The sequence below is a fragment of the Pseudopodoces humilis genome, chromosome 3 (genome assembly GCF_049639895.1).
Source record: "Pseudopodoces humilis isolate 2021_Gansu_Grassland_sample_001 chromosome 3, ASM4963989v1, whole genome shotgun sequence".
Lineage (NCBI taxonomy): Eukaryota > Metazoa > Chordata > Aves > Passeriformes > Paridae > Pseudopodoces > Pseudopodoces humilis.
In genome coordinates this window covers 4,383,426-4,403,562 of record NC_142202.1, presented here as the reverse complement: position 1 = coordinate 4,403,562, position 20,137 = coordinate 4,383,426, and the positions used below count along the sequence as shown (strand labels likewise).

Here is a 20,137-nt window from a genome sequence, read left to right as displayed (position 1 = left end):
GCTCTGGCTGACATGGTGAAGGTTCAGCCACAGGTTGGACTTGATGACCTCAGAGCTCTTTTCCAACCTTAATGATTCTGTGATTCTGAAATAATCCTGCATCAGCTGAACTCCATAACTGAAGGTGCTCCGTGCAGCACTTCAAACCCCTTCAAAGGAACAACTGTTTGGATTCCAGCTAGGAGTTAAGTAAATACAGATGTAGAAAGAGTAGAAAAATAAATATATCAATGCACTAAAACTGCACCAGCATTACTAATTGCTGCTTATTGGACTTTTTCCTGGCTTAGCTGTTTCCCAATAAAAACCAAACAGCTGCTAAGATTGCACAAGGAGCTCTTTGCCCTCACATCTTGCCCAAGCTTTGCCAGATGCTTTTTGGAGAAGACATCTCTGCTGCTTCCCAGCCCTGAGGGCTCCCTGGTGCTCTGTGCCCATGCTCAAATGCCTTTGCTTGGAGCACATCCTGGCACGGGGTGACAATCCATGGCCAAGGTAGTGCTTGCAGTGCTGTGGGGCTGGCACCAACTCCCAACATCTCAGTGGGATTTCAGAGCTCTGCCCCTCTTGCTGGGTCTCCATTTTCACGTTTCGCCTTCCCTGGCTGTCTGTCACGCCAATTTAATGTCCCCTGGCTGGTCTGTGGTGGCCTCTCCAGGACAATATAATTGCAGTCAGCTGCTGACTCTTCAGCCCTACCAGACAAGGCATGTGAGCACCACCCAGCTCTTCCCTTCAGGAGAAAAAGTCACTTTTAACAGATGACAGACACGTCAAAAAATAGATAAAACCATTTCCCGCATTTCTAAAGAAGTCTATTTTAGACAGCACAGTTCATGCTTTGTAACAGCACTCCTATCTGTAATATAGCTATAAACAACAAATAGAAACAGATCTTAAGTTAGAAATAGAAAAGATTGTGTTTGGCTCAGATGACCCACTGTGGTCCCTTTCAACCGTACCCATTCCGTGCTTTCTTAAATTTAAAAAACATCTATCTGTTTAAATAGAAATCTGCCTCTGGTCTAGCAAAATGTAGATGATTTCCACTGACATCAAGTATTTAAAATGAGAAAACCAACAGAAATATTTGCAAAATATTTAAATTAATAACTAACTACTGCTTCTAAAATATGGAATTTTAGACTAAATATGAATTCACACAATTTTTCCTCCAAGTCTCCCTTGTGATGCTGTTTGCTAAAAAGGCTCATCAGAATTGTTTTTGTCTCGTTCCATTCTGACACTTAAAAAAAATTTAATCTACATTTGTTAAAATGCAACTTTTAATGAAGTTCCCAGTGCAGAAATACAAAGAAAGCAGAACACACACATCAAATTCTGCTGAAAACCAAACCAACCCAACTGAATGAAGCAGCCCAGCTCTGCTCTGTGTGCCCAGACTAAACTGTGCCCTCCCAGCCCAGGGTTTGCAGAAGAACTCAAACCCAGAGCCAGCTGCTGCCCACATCACTCATCCCTACATTTCAAGAAAGCTCTTCTAACACAATAAGCCATCGTATTTGTTCCCCAGCCATGGTTTTAAACATTAGTGCTTTTGTTCTGAGCCTGCATGTTATTTCTCACTTACACACACAGGACATGACCAGCCAGCCCAGTTTTTTTCTGCAATGTGATGAGGTTTTTCTTTGTTATATCCACTAATCCATATTGAGAGCAACTTGGGAAAGAGAGATTCTGGATGGGCAGAGCCCACTCAAGTTGGCTTTTCAAGTGAAGGTTTTATGATTTGAAGCAAAATTAAAAGGAAGCCAATCAGCTCCCTCTGGGTGATGGGAATTTTAAAGAACCCTGCTGCACATCTGAAGAATAAATAACTGAAATACAGCTTTCCTTTTTTTCCCCCCCTTTCCTTTGGTGATTTGCCTGTTGATTGCCTTTTCATTTCCTGGAGACATTTCTAAGCCTTCTACATCCCAAAACCCAAACAAAATCAATCCATCCCCCCAAACTGCAATCATCCACTGATGGGAGAGTGAAGAACTGGAGGCAACACACAAAGCCTTGTCTTTCTGCTGCCTCTGCTTGCAGGTCCAGCTAGAAAAGCATTTCTTTATTTCACTAGGGGTGGGCGCACTCCAGCATCAAGGGAACTGGAAAACATGTGACGTACTGGTAAGTGCCCTATAAATAGATTTTTAGCTTTGCCCAAGTGCTCTGATTTGCAGCAATTGATGTAAATAAGCTCTGGGTTTAAGCCTGTGACAAACACTACTCTAAAATGGCTTGGTTGTGTAAACAGCTGTCTCCATGATGCAAGGGAGGATGAAATCCACTCCTCGGCTCTCTCCCTTCAAAACTGGCCACATGGGTTCCAAGGAAGGCTTTTGCTGTGTGTCATTAGCTTTTTTATTTTCTGTCCATGCTGTTGAGACCACAGAGCCTGTATTAACACTTGCAAGGTGGTCCTTGCGATTCTAAAGCATAATCCTGTGCAGAAAAGCAGAGAAAAACAAATATTTAACTTTTTTTTATTTCCAGTTCTCTTATTTGCAGCAAGTAGAGTAACTGTACCACACTCATCTGGCCAGACTGAACTGTGTATTCATGCAATTCAATTCTCTACTCCCAGGGGCAATAGACAATGCACACCCAAAGAAAAATATCCATCTGCATCTACATCAGGGGTTCACTATTTTCATGCAAATAAAAACATCTCATCTTTTTCTCTGGTTTATAAGCATATTAGAATTCTAAGTATGTCTCTTATATTCAACTACAATTGAAATAACAGTAGATCAAATAGCTTTATATCACATTTGACATAGCTCAAAGAGTAAAGGAAAATGCATTTTTTTTCTCATACTCTAAATAATCTTGCAAATAATTTTGAATTTATCATCAGGATAAACTGCATGACTAACAGGCACAATTCCTACTCATGGGAAAGCTGCTGACAACACTTCTACATTCTCATCACTCATCTTAATTCTGGGCTACTTAATATAGAATTCTCTTTAAATGACACTGTCTCCCAGTTCTCTTATCCTGGGATCACACCTTTCCTGGATGTGCTAAACAAATACTTGGTCATTGCAGGGTTTCTTCCTACAAGGCTCCTGGAGCGTATGCCAAGTGCTGTGATGAATCAGGCTCTGCAGGCAGGGCAGGAATCCACTTCCTTTCCATGGGATGTGCAATCCCAGCTCAGGCAATTCCCTCTTCCATCAGGAAAGGAGTTCTCAGTGGATACTGATTATTACAGGAATCTTAAATAGGATTGAGCAAATCTGTATAGGAGCACTAGGGGTGCTCAGGTTATGTCCTCCCTGCTGTGGAGTCACACAAGCTCTTCAGTTTGCTTAAAGACATCAAATCAATAATCTGAAGATTATTCCAAATATTCAAACGGCTCAAAAATATGAAATTTCCTAAAGCCACGGGGAGGGATCCAGAGTGCCAGGAGCAGGCACCTGGTCTGGGAGCAAGGGAGGGGACCTCACATCCCCGTCCCTAAGAGCCTAAGTGTTTGTTTCGGTCCGCACAGAGACAAGAATTTGGGGCTCCTCCACCACACCTTCTCCTCCCCTGGCAGCACTGCCAGCTGTGGGCAGCTTTTCCCATGCTGCCAAGCACAGCACTGCTGTGAAGAGCACAAGACTGTCTGAGAATCGTTTTGCCAGATGGCAGAAAGCTAACAGAGATTGTGTAATGTTTGTTTACAGCCTGATAAATTTTACCTTGGCACTCATAATTTGTCCAAAGAAGTTTTCAGTTGAAGTAGAAAACACAGTACCTCCCTTTCAAACACGTGGACATTTAAATGCTCTCAATCAAGCTCGTATCTGATTCCTAAAAACACCAGTAAAGGGCTCCTTTTAATTACATAATTTGCAAGTGTCACAGGCAAACATTTAAATTAGCAATATCAAGTGATTATGCTTTCAGAGAACACTTTAAATATAAACCAAAAGGAAAAGCCAAGCATCATCAAAATATGAGGAAACCTAAGCATAGTTTTCAAATTCTCCTTTTTTATTATGTAAGCAACAGTTAAATAATTTCACTTTTCCTCCCACCATTTGAAACTCTCCTAACTCCAGCATGATGAAAAAAAACAGTCTTGAAAAAACAATCACTTCCCACAGCTGATATATTGCCACAAACTTGTAATAACGAGCTAGATCACACTCAGTGTTTCCTACAAGAACTTAAAGCAGCAATAGCTCCTTTGAAACATGCAGAAGTGCTTCCACTTTTCAGTACAGGGACAAACATGGTGCAATGATGAACACCATCGGTTATGAGAAGCTGCAAGTTATGAGAGAATAGTAGAATGGTTTGGGTTGGAAGAAGCCTTAAAGACCACCTTGTTCCAGCCCCCTGGCATGGGCAGGGACATCCTTCCACTAGACTGGATTGCTCAGAGTACCATCCAAAGTGGCCTTCAACACACTTTCATCAGATTCAAACTCTACAGCATCAGCAGCCTCAGCTCCCAAAGCACCCCAGAGGCTTGGGCACCACACAGAAACTCTGCAGGATGATATGAAAGCAACTCCACAAAAACTTCTCCTTTCAGCCAAAACCAAGCAAACCGTGCAGCAGCTCTGAAAATGTTCCTGCACTGACCTATAAAACATACACACACCACGAGACCTAAACAAGCTGCGGTCGTGCCCTTCCTCCTGCCTCTGTCCAACACCTTGCTCGTTTATCCTGGTAGCAACAGCCCACAGCTGTAAAGAAACACTTTACCACTGCTCTAACATATAAACATATAAATATTTCTGGAGAAGGTGACATTCTCTCCTACAAAATCAGTGTGGTCTGAGGGGTAAACACAGAGAAGGAAGGGAAAAACTGCTGGGATGTAGCTTGAGGCTTCTGGGCATGGAAGAAGCAGCGTGGGCAGATGCTTGGAGCCAGCTTTGGGAGCAAGGGCAGAAAGGGATCTTTGTCCTTATCAAGGCACAACTCAGCAAAAGTGGGCTAACTGGGATAGCTGAATCAGCCTTCCCTCTCAAACTGCCAAATAACCATTTGAAGATTTAGACTTTTATGCCAAAAATGTGCTACAGAAAACCTTCCAGTGTTAGCTTTGATCTTTAACCTCTGAAGGGAGTCTGGCTCTCTGCAACAGCCAGAGCAGAGTCCCCCTGCCCTGGGAGGGCTGGGATCTGCTCCCACAGCTCTGTCAATTATCCCCACACACATTAGCTTCTTCTATTTGTCTCAACATGAGGGTAACCATTCACACAGATGCTTTAGTTTACCTGAATTCAGTTCTGTCCTTTTTTAAATCATTTTAACAGCATGCAAATTACAACTGTTCTTTCCAAGATTAATGTTTCCCCTTTATACCATGACCTTACCTAGCATGGCTGTTCTGCTTCTGCCACTTCATTAGCAAACACCATTTTCAAGCCATTTACACTAAACATTCCCCAACTACAGCACACAATTTCTCATATAAATTATTTTAAATGTATTTCATTAATCTCAGAGGGAGGAGGTTAACTTTGAGCAGCAACAAGAACAGAAAAAAAAATCTTTGTGCAATTTCAGTTATGGCATTATCAATATCAGAAAAGGGAAAATAAGCATGGGAGGCACTGCAAGTCAGACCCACCATGAGCACTGCTCCCCTGAACTACCAGAACCTTCCATCACAAGTAATTTCTTATGAAAATGACCAAGTTGATAATGATTTTTCTGTGTTTCAACACAACAGAAAGATCTCATTTCTTCTGAACTACTTTTTTAAAAAATCCAATTATTTACCAGTTGCAGTAAACTATGTTTAACACTGACCTAGCACTAGGAGTGGACATGACTTTCATTAATTCAAACAAGATCATGATGTATTAGTATTTGCAAGTTACACTGACCCTTGTTTTAGGATTTCTCCTGGAAATAATATGGAAAAGAGATGTTCTTTTAACAGGTGTTATGGTAATTAACCACCACTGGAAGTCTGACGTGGAAACCAGCCTTCCTTGATGGGAATGAGCCCCAGCCGTGGAGACAGTGCACAACAGGGTGGGAAAATATCAGCTTCCATCTAGGCCTGATTGTAAATTCCACCTCTGAGCTCACTCTGATTTCAAAAGACAACAAAGAAACTGGATACTGTGAAATATCGAGCCAGGAACTCCCTAAGAAACTTCCAGCCAAGAGGATTTCTTCTCCAATGTAAGGCAATTGTTCTTTATCCAAATTCCTCCAGATAAACAGTGTAACTCAGAAGCTCACAAACCTTAACCATATGGAGTATGTCTTTGAAAGGGCAAACCTGCATTTTAACAGATTGCTGCACTTTACAGATACTCAGGGTTTTTTCTGTGTTGTTTGGCAATTCAGGACTGTGGTACCAACTAAATCGAGAGCTACTTGAACCTCAGTGTAAGATCAGCATGGAATCGTCCCTTTCTGCACCTGCTCTTTCTGGGACACGTCACAGTCCCAGAGCACTGACACATTTCTGTCAGTACTCCTGTAAGATCTTTCACATTTCAGGCTGGTTAATAGTTCAACCTACACCTGAGGGGTATGAAGGCAAGCTCATCCTCAAGAATGCCTAAGTCTGGGAAATGTTTAATTCGCCTGCTTTCTTACACAGCCCCTAAAATGGCTTCTGTTCACCAACAAGCACACATATGTACATTCATAAACAAGATTTCTCTGCAGGTTAACCTTCTCACCAAAGGTGACTTCTGCCATGTAAAGCCAAATTATGAAGGGTATTGGACACTTCCAATGCAGTTAACCCCACAGGAAAGAAGATCCACATGCAAAAAAACTACTCCTCATTCTGTCTCTGTGCAATGCTAGTGCAGATCAGCTTCACTGAGAAGCGGCTGTACAATTTCTACTCCTCCAGTCTGTAGCTGTGGAAATGCTCTCTTTGGAAAGACTCAATCCACAATGCCCTCCACGGTGAGAAAAACCTCCCTAAATCATGTATAGCTGTGTACCACTCGTAACACACAGCAGTTTTCACCAGGAATTCACTGCACTTTATTCTAGTGAATCACAAAGGGTTGGAAAACACATTAAGCCAACTTTTGGCCCTCAGAAAATGTTCTTGTAGCTCTGGCCCACAGAGAATCATTTTGCTTCCCTGTGCCATCCATTCTGTAGAACACCCCTGTGCATGGCTCATTAACTGCCCGTGAAGGGCAGAGTATCTGAACTCCCCAGTGGCAACAGCTGATAATTTTGTTTATTTAACTAGGATTAGTTTGTGAGGTGACAGAGCTGAGAAAGCCACAGACAGGCAAACTCACACTCAATACAGTTGTAAGGTTTTTTTGCTATCACCACACAAATATTGCTCAGGACTTATTTAAAAATGAAGTATTTGTAAATCTTACTTGGTAGCATAATCCTATTTATAATTAAACAGGGAGTTTTTTTAATTTGGTTTCAGAAATAAGCTACTATATTAAAAACCCAGAAAGATATTTGGATGCACTTGCCCACTTTCTTGCACATCAACAGCAGACAGAGTAAAAGAAGTCTCCTTTCTGCTTGATGCTTTGGAAAAACACTAACATGGATTTAACGTGAAGATACTGATATCACCACCTTGGAAATCCATAGTTTTCTGCTGCTTTATACTCACATGGGCCCCTGGCTATTTTCATTTGCTCCCATTCACTACCTTACCTGTAGCTGAATTTTAGGTCCTGCTCTCATATTCCAAACAAAATGTTTCCCAGTAATACTGGTTGAGGTCTCTGCAGGACACCTGTGTCCCTACAAGGTGCATCTCAGTGGCACAGCCACACCTTGGGACAACACAGACCAAAAAGCCTCACAGTTCCATCAGGAGAGCCCAAAACCCCTATTTATATGCAGATGATAACAAGCATATCAAACCTTTACAACTAATTAAAACCTGACAGCTTTCTCCAAACGGCTGTTTACAAGCTAAGGGAGGTAATGACAAATCACCAAGCTGGACTCCAATAAACCAGGGAAATTTTAATCATTTGTTCTAAACTGTTGCAGAAAGATGCATCTGCTGTGACATTTTCACTTGAGCCTGTTGATCCTACATTTGAAGCTCGAGGGTATTGCACGACCATCAGAACTCTCCACACTACCGCTAAAATATGTACTTTAATATTTATGAAATATTTCTTGATGGAGATTATAGCTCTGAAGGAAAGACTGGCATGGTTCAGTTATTGAGTACCGTTACATTTTCCAGTGAAAAATCTTGAATTTTTTTCCAGCCTGAATATTCATGACAGGCTAGATGAAGCATTCCTTATTTTTATGGATGGCAACATTTTATTTATTAGTTTTTGTATTGGTATTGCGTTAGGGCTGTGCTTTCCCAAGACTTTGTGATCTTGGTGCAAGTCAAAAGGTAACCTGTGGATCTGCAAGGTAACAAACAGCTAACATTGGAAATTGATAGGCAGTGTCAACATCAACTGCTTCCAATATAACTTTGTCATCCCACCAATTTTTAAATTTTTTTGTCAGCCACTGCAAAAATGCTGTTTGTCAGATTCAGGTGAGGTTCATCACCAGTGACAGGGCGTGGGGGTTTGTGACAGCTGTGGCTGGACATGCTGTCCCAGCTGCACCCTCAGCCCATTAACATTGTTAGCTGGGAAAGCAGGAATGAGACATCCCTGTCCTGGATTAGTGGGCACCAACACTGGTCACACCAAAATGGGAAAGGGAAAAAAAAAATAAAGTGTGCACGTATACAAGTTTATCCCAAAGCAGCAGCAGCATTTAAAGCACAGTTTTACTGATAATTTCTGGTATTTTCATGAACTCAAATATCACGTATTTAATTGAGCAGTGCATACCTTTTCAAATTTAAATGTCAAGTTTTAAAATCACAGTTGTAAGATGCCTCTGTGCTTCTTAAAATACGGAATTTCTTATTACAGCCTTTGCGCTGCGAACTTTGGCAAACAAAAAGAAAATGGAGGCTTCATAAATATGACAAAGAAAAGTATAAAACCAACCAGCTCAGAAAGCTAACTGAAACAGTCAGCAAGCAAGGGGAAAAAAATAAATTCAATCTCCTTGGCAGTGATTCATAGTGAAAGCCTTGGAAAAAACCCTGTGCTTTCTGCCATGCCCTGAATGTTAGTAAGCAGTGATTTCGATGAGCTGCCCAGACAGAGCTAAGTTGCACAGTGAATGATATGCTGCTGAAAAGGACCCAGTTCCCCAAGCATTAGAGGTTGTGAACAAAGTCACAGTTTGGGCCATTGGAGGGTCCAAGGAAAAGCCGTCTCACTCTCAGGGCCCACAGCTCCCACACTTCTGGCTGCTAAAACCACTTTCATTTCCATGTGAGCACTGGCCAAATACCATCCAAAGAAATTCATCTTAACCTTCCTTATAAAAGTAAAACTCAGCCTAGACAAAATGTTTATGCTACTCAATCATTATTATGAAAAAAAAGGCAGTTATGTAAAAGAACAAACACATTTGGGGCAGATGTTTGTGGCTGTTGCTATTATCCCCAAGGTGAGTGGGAAGAAGGTGAGCTGCATACACACTCCATTTTTATTTCTTTTTGGCAGAAATAGAACACTGCTTTGGCATAATTTACATTTTCTAATTTAGCATCAAGGTTGTTGAAGGGAAAGCAGCATGCATTTATATCAGAAGACAAAAAAAACAGCAACAGCAGCATTTGGGACGGGCAGAGCGACAGAAGCCAGTGCTGCAAAGGGCAGCAGGTGTGTTGCTGTCCTGTGCCATCCATGGACATAGCTGGCTTTTCCAGGGAATAGACTGAGTGCACAGAAAGGGAAAAAACCCAATAAATCTGCCATTTCCCACAGGCAGTCTAATCAGGGTGTTACTAAACACAACAGAAATGTCCCTGCACAGACTGTCAGTCCTACTGACTCTCAGTCAGTGCCCTGGAGTGCACAGCAGCACAACACAGGCTGGAGAGCTCTGACAATTCAAATAGACTTGCACATCCTCATTTCCCCCTAAAATCATCTGATTTTCAGTGAAATAATTATTTAGACTTTCCTTGCTAGTTTTCCTTTTATTTCCTGAGCCCACCTAGTTCAGGAAATGCTGCTTTTCCTCTACAGATGTGTTAGAAGCCAGTAAACCTTCCATAGCAGCTTTTGGATTACAACAGCCATAGGTCCAAAATCATCTCACTCGAGCTTTTCAAGAAAAGCCACAAAATACAGAGAGCTAGTGCTGATATTAAAATAGTAGTTGGGGTCTTGGCAAATTTCTGACATTCAAACATCAATTATTTCCCTCTGTAGAGCTTGCTTGTAGAAGTGAGAAAACATGGGGCAGAGGAGCCACGAGATTTTTTAAAATTGGGGATTACTCTCTAAACTCGTCTTGGCATGAGAGTGATTCTATCATTCATAATTTCATCTCCTACAGGTTTCACAGTATATGTTATTTAAAGAAATTCATTTCCTGCTGAATGATTTATGAGGGAAAACAGGATGCCGAGGGAAAACAGACTGATCAAATGCATCAGAAGTTTTCAGTATGAGCATTTACCATGGGGTTATTTCCTTCTCCCTGTCAACTAATCCTGATATTTCTTCCTGCAAGTAAAAACACATATAGCTGCTTAAGATTTTAGTTTCCATAGAAACTGTTATTGGCTAAAGTAAATACAAGATGGTAAGAAGTGTGACTTCCCTAGTCCTGTGAGCATGTTTGCAGCTGCCAGATTTTCACCACCTGACCATTCATTTCTCAGTATTTACTGGTGCCTGACATTTTTAGCTACAGCTCCCGTTAAGGAGCACAGTCACTCTTCTGAGAGGCACTTCCATGCTTTCCAGAAGGCATGTGAATATTCATTGCTATTCCTAATGCCTCCTTGTACAAAAGCACATTTTGTGTTATTTTGCAGACCTCGTCACTGAACTTTACAAGGGAAAAGATGTCTCAGTCTGCACATCAAGCCAAAGCTTGAAAGAATATTACCAGGTAATGTGCAAAAAAGGGGAAATGAACCATTGCTTCATCACAACGAATGATTTTCTCCTGTTCCCAAAATGCCTCTCACTCCCTTTCCTACCTGATTCTAATACAAACTAAAAAGCAAAGTCCTGATAATCATTTTATAATTCGTTCACTTCTTTATAAATTTCGTTTTACTCTGAATGTAGGCACTTCTTCCTAACATACACAATTAATGTGTCTTTTCTTGTTCCCTTCAGAACACGACTTTCATTTTTCTTCTCATGTAGAGCTCTGCTGCTGTGCTCTGAGATTTTGCCTTCCTACCACGGAATCAGCCTTTGCATGTATATTGCATAGAAATGGAAAACTCTGTTACCATTTCTGAAAATAGCAGCTGAAGACAGAAGGAGCCATCTCTGACAATGTGCAAAAGTAGGCGATGCTGGAGCTTCTTAGGGTCATTTGAGTAGACTGCTTTTCATCAGGTGCCTTGGTACCCACTAAAAACTCCCTTCTACATCATTAGAAACCCAAGTTCCTGCCCTCGTGGAAACAGCACTGCTCAGGGGCAGCCACAGATTCATCACAGTACCCAAAAATGTGTTCTCAGCTCATTGCCTATGCTACATTAATGTGAGGACTGCGGGGAGAGAGCTGCACTTCTGTGCCTTCAAGGGAGCTTTTGAGGTGAAACATTGAGGGAATAGAGAAAGCAATCAGACCAGCTGGATGAGAAACCCAGGAAGATGCAAAAAACATGCAAGAACAATCACAAAATATATGGCACTGGACTTAGGGAAAAATACTATGAAAACTGAGTATCAACCAAAAAAAGAGAAATGGTGAAGCCCTTTGTGCATCCCAGTCCTTTTTCAGAAATGAAGAATACTTGTGGCAGTGCAAGGAATGCAGCATGAGAACAGACTGAGTTTTGGAAATCAGGACTGCCTAAAGTCCTCTAAAATCATTTCTTGCTGGTGGCCTTGTGTAGAGCACACATCATACATTCTGGTAGCTTACTGTGGGTGAAGCTAGTAAGATTGAAACATAACTTACCACAAAAATAAAAAGGAATTACTCTTTTTTTATTTAGTGGGGAAGCCAAGGCTTATTAAAAAAGACACTTCCTTCAAAAAGCAGCAGTAGATCAGAAATACACCAAATGAGGTTTAAAGATTCCCATTAAGTTAAGTTTGTAATGACAACCCATGGATGAAATCTACTCTCAGCATTCTGAAGAGAGATTAAAAAATTTGCATAAACTGGCAGAAGTCCCCTAATATAAAAAATGCACAAAACCCTGGGCAGAAGGAGGGGTGGTGAGGTTATGTAGAGAAAATCACCTCAATCTCTTGTTTACAGTAAAAGCAGGAGGTGCTCCCACATGGAAGCAGAGCTGTGGAAAAGAACCCCTGAAAAGCTTTGGTGAGCATCTTCCATTCCCAGTGCTCTCTCCTCAGCCAAAATCCCACGAGTTTTACTGGAAACCTCTGTGCAATCCCAGCTGCTACTGCCTGACTTGGAGCCAAGCTTTCTAAAGGTGAGCTTTAGATGCTGTGTGGAAGTGACACACACAGGGCTCTGTGACGCTGCTCACCTGCAGCCAATGCTGCTCTGCTCAGCCACACACCACGGATCAGAGCAAAACCAGCACGAACGGCCCCAAAAGCAGCCTTTTATTTCACACCATTCACAAGATGCCATCCATGGCCGACCCAGGTGCTGTTCAGCTGCTGCCCACACACAAGTCAATGACAAAAAGCAAGCTCATTCACACAGGTGGTGCATTTCACCACCCTGAGGGCCGGGATTTTCTCCTACCCTTCATTTAATGCCACTGCTGTCAAATCTGTAACGTGCTCTAACAAAACCAGCCTTTATGTAACCCAATAAATAAAAGTCACCAAGGCAATAGCTATGCATAAATTTTCGCTAAAAACATTTTGTTAGAACATGAATGTCCTCTGTAAAGCGGGTAGCATTTTAAAATAATGTTCTAGACATTGTTAATACTTTATTGCTATTCATCATAGAACCATTAATCATGGTGAACTCATTTGGTATTAATGTGGATGTCATAAAGTACTTCTATTGCATTTCAATTATAACTCAGCCTTTAAAATGCTGCCAGCACTACACGGAGAGCTTTGAAAACCAAATATGAATAGTCTGTTCAGAGATAACTACAATTGCTTTCTGGCATGGAAAAACAACCTTTTCCATTCCTAATTGCCCTCAGGGGGCTGAGGAGCCCCTGGGGCTGTGCCTGCGCCCAGGGCTGCAAGGAAGAGAGGTCATCTGGACCCAGGAATATTCCTCCCCCAAGATGAGAGCAGGAGAAACATTCTTTTGGTCAGTTCAGCCAGGGCTAAGCAGCAGCAAGGCCAAACTTTCCTGCCCCTGGGGAGATTAAATTTTTTCCTATCACTCCTGGGATTCCCTGGCACTCTCTTGCTTCTGGAGCTGTGTGCTTGGGCTTTTCCTCTGATGTGCTGTGTCTGCCCAAACAAAAACAGAGAGAACTTGTATCTCCAGCCTACTGTCTGTAGAGACTGTAAATGAGTGCACAGTACATCAGGGCAAACCCAAAGGGAGCTGATATTCCAACTTCTCTGATAGCAGTTTAAAAAAACACCAAAATCCTCCTTCTTGGCCGCAGGGGGCACTGAAAGAGGAAAATCACAAAAAAAAAGCATCAAAATGGACTCAAACAAATATCAGCTCCATCCCATCAGGAAAGCCAAGAAATTGTGTAAGTGTACCTTGACAAAGCAGGATTTTTGCTCCTGTGCTGCCAGCAGAGCTTCCAGATGGATTTTACACATTGAATCCAGCTCAACAATCCCAACACTTCTCAACAGAAACAGTATTAAACAAAGAAAAGGCAAAATACTTCTTTTAAGCTGAGGGAACTTGTTTTCATCTTTTCAATTCTTGCATATAATTCCCATTCTGTTTTATCTAGGTCATCAGTGTAACAGGGAAGCACGCAGCAAGAATTCCTACCTTGGGAGCTCTGGCATGTTTTCCGCATCTGGCATCTTTGACAAGGCTGATATCCAGCAGCTCAGTCTCCTAGAAGGAAAAATTGCAACACAAGTAATTATTACATTATTCAAGAAGCTTTGTTATGTTATCAGTGTCCCACTTCCCACATCTGTTTGTCCAAACCGAGATCAGCTTCTAGGAGAGCTCAGGTGCACCCAGGCAATTCCAACATTAGCACTGTGCAGGTCTCCCATGGTATATAGATTATATAGAAGCCATAAGAGTCAAGCAGATTTCCTGGATCGCTAAGTAGCAGCTGCTGTGCTTTTGGTTTAACCCTTTCAATACAATTTTAGCATTTTGATGCTTATCACGTGTGACAAAAGACAGTGCCACAAACAGAAAACCCTGCTTCTGCAAGAGAAAATCTGATCTATTTTATTGCCACAACACTTTGGAAAGTGCCCATAAACCCCAAGAACTGTTACATCTATAATGATAACAAGCTTCAACGATTTTAGTGACTGCTGCTCGGTACAACACATGCACTTTTTGACAGGCATTTCATAGCTTGTGCCCTACTTCTTGAGTTATGGGTTGTACAACAAAGCTAGCACATCATGACAGCTTCAGTTGGGCAAATTCTTGCCCTCCCCTACACAAAAGTAACAAGAATCCCCTTTCCCTGATTTGAGCATTCGGAAGGAGGACAGATACTGGAGATGGGAGCAGCGTGATTCCCAGCTGCCAGCAGCCATCTGAAATACTACAGCAGGACTGTGACCATACTGCAGGGAGAGCCACACCACTTCCAAGCATTTCAGCCTTCCAGAGTAGTAACTGCAAATGCTATGCAGGGAACTTGAAATCTTTGTGCTGAACAAAGCCATTAGTCCCTTCCTTTTCAATTCCAAGCAGAGAAGAAAAAAATACTTGATGGACATGTTATTTTGCCAGGGGTTACTTGGGATCCTGATTTGGTTTTCATTTTAAGGAACCCACTCCTGCTCAGCTCTTGCAGATCTTTGTTTTCTACTAAGACAAACTACCAACAAATTTTCATGTGACTGTACATTCATCACATTTCCCTCTGTCCCCCTAACAATCCCAATTCCCTTCTGTTCTAGTTCTTGCTGAACTCCATGAACACTTTCCCCCTCTCTATGTAGCCTGTTCAGAGAAAACCTGCACTTTCGAGATGGTTTTTGTTTTTTGCTCTCACTCACCTGAAGGAGGACGAGAGTATCAAAACTTCACAAGATTAGAAAGAAGCATTGGCTAGGTGAAAAAAGGGGAAATAACCCAAACTCCACCAACACTCTGGGCATATGGACACAAGGACTCTTCTGACAGTGCAGGTGAAACTTTAAATAAAAACAATTTAAAATTAAGTGCACTGGAGGGCTTTGAGTCCTTTGACCTTTGAGTTAATCCATGTGGCCATTAAGTTCCTGGCAGGAATGAAAACAATGGAATACAGCAGAGCTACATATGAGTTTATCACACTCAGAGCAAGAACTCAGGTGGGAAACAGGAGTTATATTTACAACACCAAATAATACCCACACCCTGAAGTGGTCTCAAGCCCATGGTGAAATGTTCCACAGAGGTTCCAGGCACATGCAGATCATGTCATAAAAATCAGGTTGCCACAACTGAAAGAACTAACAAGCACTAAAAACAAAGGCTTTAACAGCAAACACATGAGGGAAATGAAATATGCGGAAGAAAAATGGATCTTACACAGCGATGCTGAACCACACAGAGTGAATTTCAAAAGCTTTTTTTTATTTGTCTGGTGTTTTGGTTTTGAAAAAAAGAATAACAACGAACAGAATTAGTAGTTCAGTCACTTACAAAAGTGCAACTAGACCTCCCATAACAAACACAAAAACTCCTTTTTAAGTGGAATAACACACATTCAAAGAGACACAGAGAAAAGGAAAAGGCAATGACCAGAACAACCCTGCCCAGGTGTGCATCCTCTCAGATGGAGGAGGATGCACAGGTATTGGGTTGGTTTGGAGTTTTGACTACTGCTTTCAAGCTGCTTGCATGCCACCAAGCCATGTGCACAAGATGTGACCACCTGAGGAGCCAACTGGCAAGGCCAGTCTAAAAGTAAGGGAAACTGGAGTTTTGTGGGGCTACTTGGCTCAGCCCAGCTGCCAGGGCTGTAGGAAAGGCTGAACCCCCAACATGCACCTCACACCTTCCTGCCCTGTTACCTCTCTGGCACAGAACACAGGGTTTGTAATCCTATTCCCAGAATCCCTTCTATCCCTACTATTTGACAGCATCATTTAAAGTAAGTAGATGAGAGCAGGACCTGCATCCATGAAAGTGCCTCTGCAGGCAGTGTTCAGGAGGTTTGGATAAATCAAAATTCATAATGGGCCATTTCTTAGTACTTCGGTTCCAAAAAACTTCCCGGAATTCCCTCACCCCAGGCACTTGCTTTCATCTTTTAAACAACTAATTAAGAGGGCAGAGATCAACTTCCTTGCAAAGTCAGAGGAAATACTGAAAATTTCCTATTTCCCTATAGAAAAATGTGAGGGGATTTTTGTAAAGGGAAAACATACTTGAGGAGTGGCCAAAGAAGTGCCCCATTTCCTGCACAGCAAAATAGCCCAAGTCCTCCTCTACCTAAAAAACGGGAGTTTTGTTAATGACTTCCTCCATGCAGGCTTGGAAAATGAAGTCTGTGTTGCAGAGGGCATGGAGGCCATAGCACCCAGGGGGGAAGAAAATATCCAAATCCTCTGCAAGTCCAACTTTTCCCTGTTTAGACAACTCCAATCATTGCTGCTGGGACTTAATCCTGCAATAGAGTACCATCTCTTAATGCAAATGGTAGATCCCTCCAATCATTCATAATACAAAAATTCTGGAGCTGAATTATTAATCCTATCATGTTTGTTTTCAATTAGCAGCTGAGACAGAGATGCATTCAGAGAGGGCTGCATTGTGCAATCTCACTTTTATGGGTGAGCACACACTCACAAAAGCAATGGATTGTGCAATCCTCAGTGTCTGCTTGAGCACTCGTAATTAGGCCCATCTGAATTTAATATAATAACACCACTTTATACCAGCTGAGGATCTGGCTCACTTCTATTTTAAACTGCCCAAAGTGATGCCAAGTGAGTCATGGTGCCTTGGGAACGTGCTTGTGACCTAACCCCAGCTACAAAGCAGGAATCCTGGATACCACTGGAGACCTCTCTTAGAGAGCCATCAGCAGCAGGGTGGGCTGAGAGCAGGATCTACCACAGAACCTCCAAAAATTACGTCAAGGAGACCCAGCAAGAGCAGGTGCGCATTGCAGAGGCTGCACAGGTGAGTCCAGAAAGCCAGTTACTTCAAAGACATCCCTAACAAAAGTAATTCCACTCTTCTACAAGCACTCATTTTGCCTGAGGAGTTGTTTGTTGCTCTCACCTCAACTGTTCAACTTCTGTTTTCATGTCCCCTTTGGCTGGATGTTCTTTTTCCCAATGTATGGCACAGCTCTCAGCCAGTGCCATGCAGGGAGAAGATGTAACCAATTAAACTCTGTAAACTCATTTCCCACTTAGCTGGAAAACCTGTGGCTTCACACTTTCAAATCTGAAGAAGAAATAGTATGCCTGAAAGCTTATCTAATTCTTCTAAGTATTACCAGTCAGTCTACTAGAAGACACAAGACTGCCTTCAAAGTTTGCTTGACACACTGCTAGCAAAATAAACTTTGGAAAACTAAGCCAGTTTTCTAAACAAGCACCATTTAGTGCTACTGGATGGGAACATCTGGTCAAAGTTTTCAAAGGGGTAAAGCCAATTTGCTGAAACAAACTTCAAACAGAGTCAAACAACACTTTCTATTGGGAATAGCTAATCAAATGAAATGGTATTTTAATACTGAAAGTCTGTTTTATCATTCTCTGAACATGAAAGCACTGAATATTTCTGGAAGAAAAAACGTATGAAGTTCTGTGCTATACTTATTTTTATTCAGCATTTAAGAAATGTTATTTTAAATAAAACCACATAACTACTGTCCGAATAACAGGTCAGAAAGAAAATATTAAGAGCAACACTTGAATCTGACAAGGAACAATTACAGAATCACACTTAGGATGGAAAGAACTTCTGAGATCACCGAGTCCAAGCTTTGACTAAATACCACCATGGAATCAAGTGCAATGTCCATTCTTTCCTTAAGCACCTGCAGGGATGGTGACTCCACCACCTCCCCAGGCAGCCCATTCCATCACCCTTGCTGTGAAGAATTTGCGAGTTAAGAAAATGCAAGCTGTGCTAAAGAACTACCTTAGGCCCTATAGGTTCAGAGTAAACACCAATGGAAACTCATCAATTTACAGCCATTTATGGAATACACCTCACTCTGATTCCAGAGATTTTGACAGTCATCCATCAGCCACACAGATGAAATTCTCCATGGAAGAGTGGATATTTAGTGCCAGTTCCAAAAGGGTGCTTGCAGAACTAGGGAATGTCATGTATCATTCCCCTGCTCAGAACATATCTATTTTTCCTTATTATCATTAAGAATAAATTGAATGAAACACGGCAATTTGTCTCCTCATCCCCAAAGGAAAAACGTGGAGGAAAAGTGAGACATTTAACAGAAACCTGCACCGACAGCTACAAGTATGAACAGCAAGGTTGTCAATGACTGTAATTGGAGCTGTGCTAAGGTAGTGCTGTGCTTCCCCAAAAGTCCCATTATATAATTCATAACTGCATCCCACTAGAGAGAGACAGTCCCTGAAGAAGCTGTCTCCATGCTTCCTCCTGGCAGCACACAATTCAATTACGGGGCATCAAAATTATGGGCTGTGTCAATAAGGCAGCAGCAGAGCAGCACGTACACCTCAAATCAATATGAGAACTCTCCCCAACAACAGCAAAGTCTTTTGCTGCACAGTTGTTTTTCACAAGTTCAAAGTAATTTGTTACCTTCCCACACGCTCTTCTCAAAGAAAAAAATTTAAAATTACACTATTAATGCTAAACTTGCCAATCTGCCCAAAGCAGCCAGACCTCCTTCTAGATCCTTGCTACTGATGAATAAAGCAGCAGCAAGGCACTCAAATAATGGAATAAAGGTTCTTACTCCTAGAGTAGCCACTGACATCTCAAAGGTCAGTCAAACACACAGAATTTTAACTTGGTCAAGTGGCTTCTCAATTCTCTGCATTCTAAACATCTGTTACAAAATCCAAAGCCCAAAACAAATCTACCACCCTGGCACGTGAAATGAGAATTTGGCTGAGAGGCACAGCTGTTCATGAGGAGAAACACAGCAAACACTCTGCTGCCTCCACTACTTCACCCAAAATCACTTCTTTTCAAGCTTTTCCTTTCCGGCCAATGAGCACAGGCAGTAAACCCCCGCAGCCTCATCCACATGAGGCCCATTCAGAGCATGAGGCCTGGCATGTTTCACCACACCCCCAGGGGAATTTCCAAACCCCCAGAAGAGGGGATTGCTTGTCATCAGCAGTGCTACAGCTCCCCATGGAGCTGGGGAGGCATTGCTGCCATTTGTTCTGTTACCTGTGCTGCCAAGGGACATCCCCTGAGGCAGGGAGGAGACGGGAGAGAGGACAGACTGCTCCTCTTCCACAGAACAGCAGCTTGGAAAACAAGGGATGGGTTTAAACCCTGCTTGGACCACTTGGCTCCCTAGGTGTGGACTAGCATTTCTAAACAACTGGCAGAACCATGGGACTTGGTATCACAGAGATTAGAAATTTTTCCAAAAAAACCACGAGAACAGAATGATTTCTTACTACCCAAAACATACTATCTATAAATTTGAACTTGTGCTAAACTTTACTGGGTGGTCACTAATTCTTAATTCAAAAAGACTTGGGGGATCTCAGCAAGGCAAGAACCAGTATTTATTATTTGACTCAACTGCTCTGGGAATGAGCTCTAAATACCTTGAAAGGTTTCCTGGTACTTCAGGAAGAACATCCAAGCAGAGCTGCATGACATCCCTCCTGCAAAGCCCCTACAGGAAGCATTCCTATGGAAAAACAAGCCCCAAACAGAAAAGTTTTGGCTAACACAGAGTCTCTCACTGTATCCCTGGAGTTGTAAGAACAGCAGTATTTCCTAGTACAGCAAAAATGATCTGCGGTTTATATAAAACATAAAACATTGAGCTATTAGGACAAAAATGAGAGGGAATCTTCATGCTAAGTGCCCTTTTAATAATGAAAGTGAAACAATT

General features: G+C 42.0%; 1 protein-coding gene across 6 annotated transcripts in view; it reads right to left on the bottom strand.

The window, feature by feature from the left end:
- The window catches only part of PLCB1 (phospholipase C beta 1), a 369,472-nt gene that overhangs the window by 227,111 nt on the left and 122,224 nt on the right, over positions 1-20,137 (bottom strand). For all 6 annotated transcript variants that reach the window (XM_088052361.1, XM_088052362.1, XM_088052364.1 and 3 more), the window contains one exon: positions 13,909-13,977. In XM_088052361.1, coding sequence (XP_087908487.1) covers positions 13,909-13,977 — 69 coding nt within the window. The remainder of the gene's footprint in view (positions 1-13,908; positions 13,978-20,137) is intronic.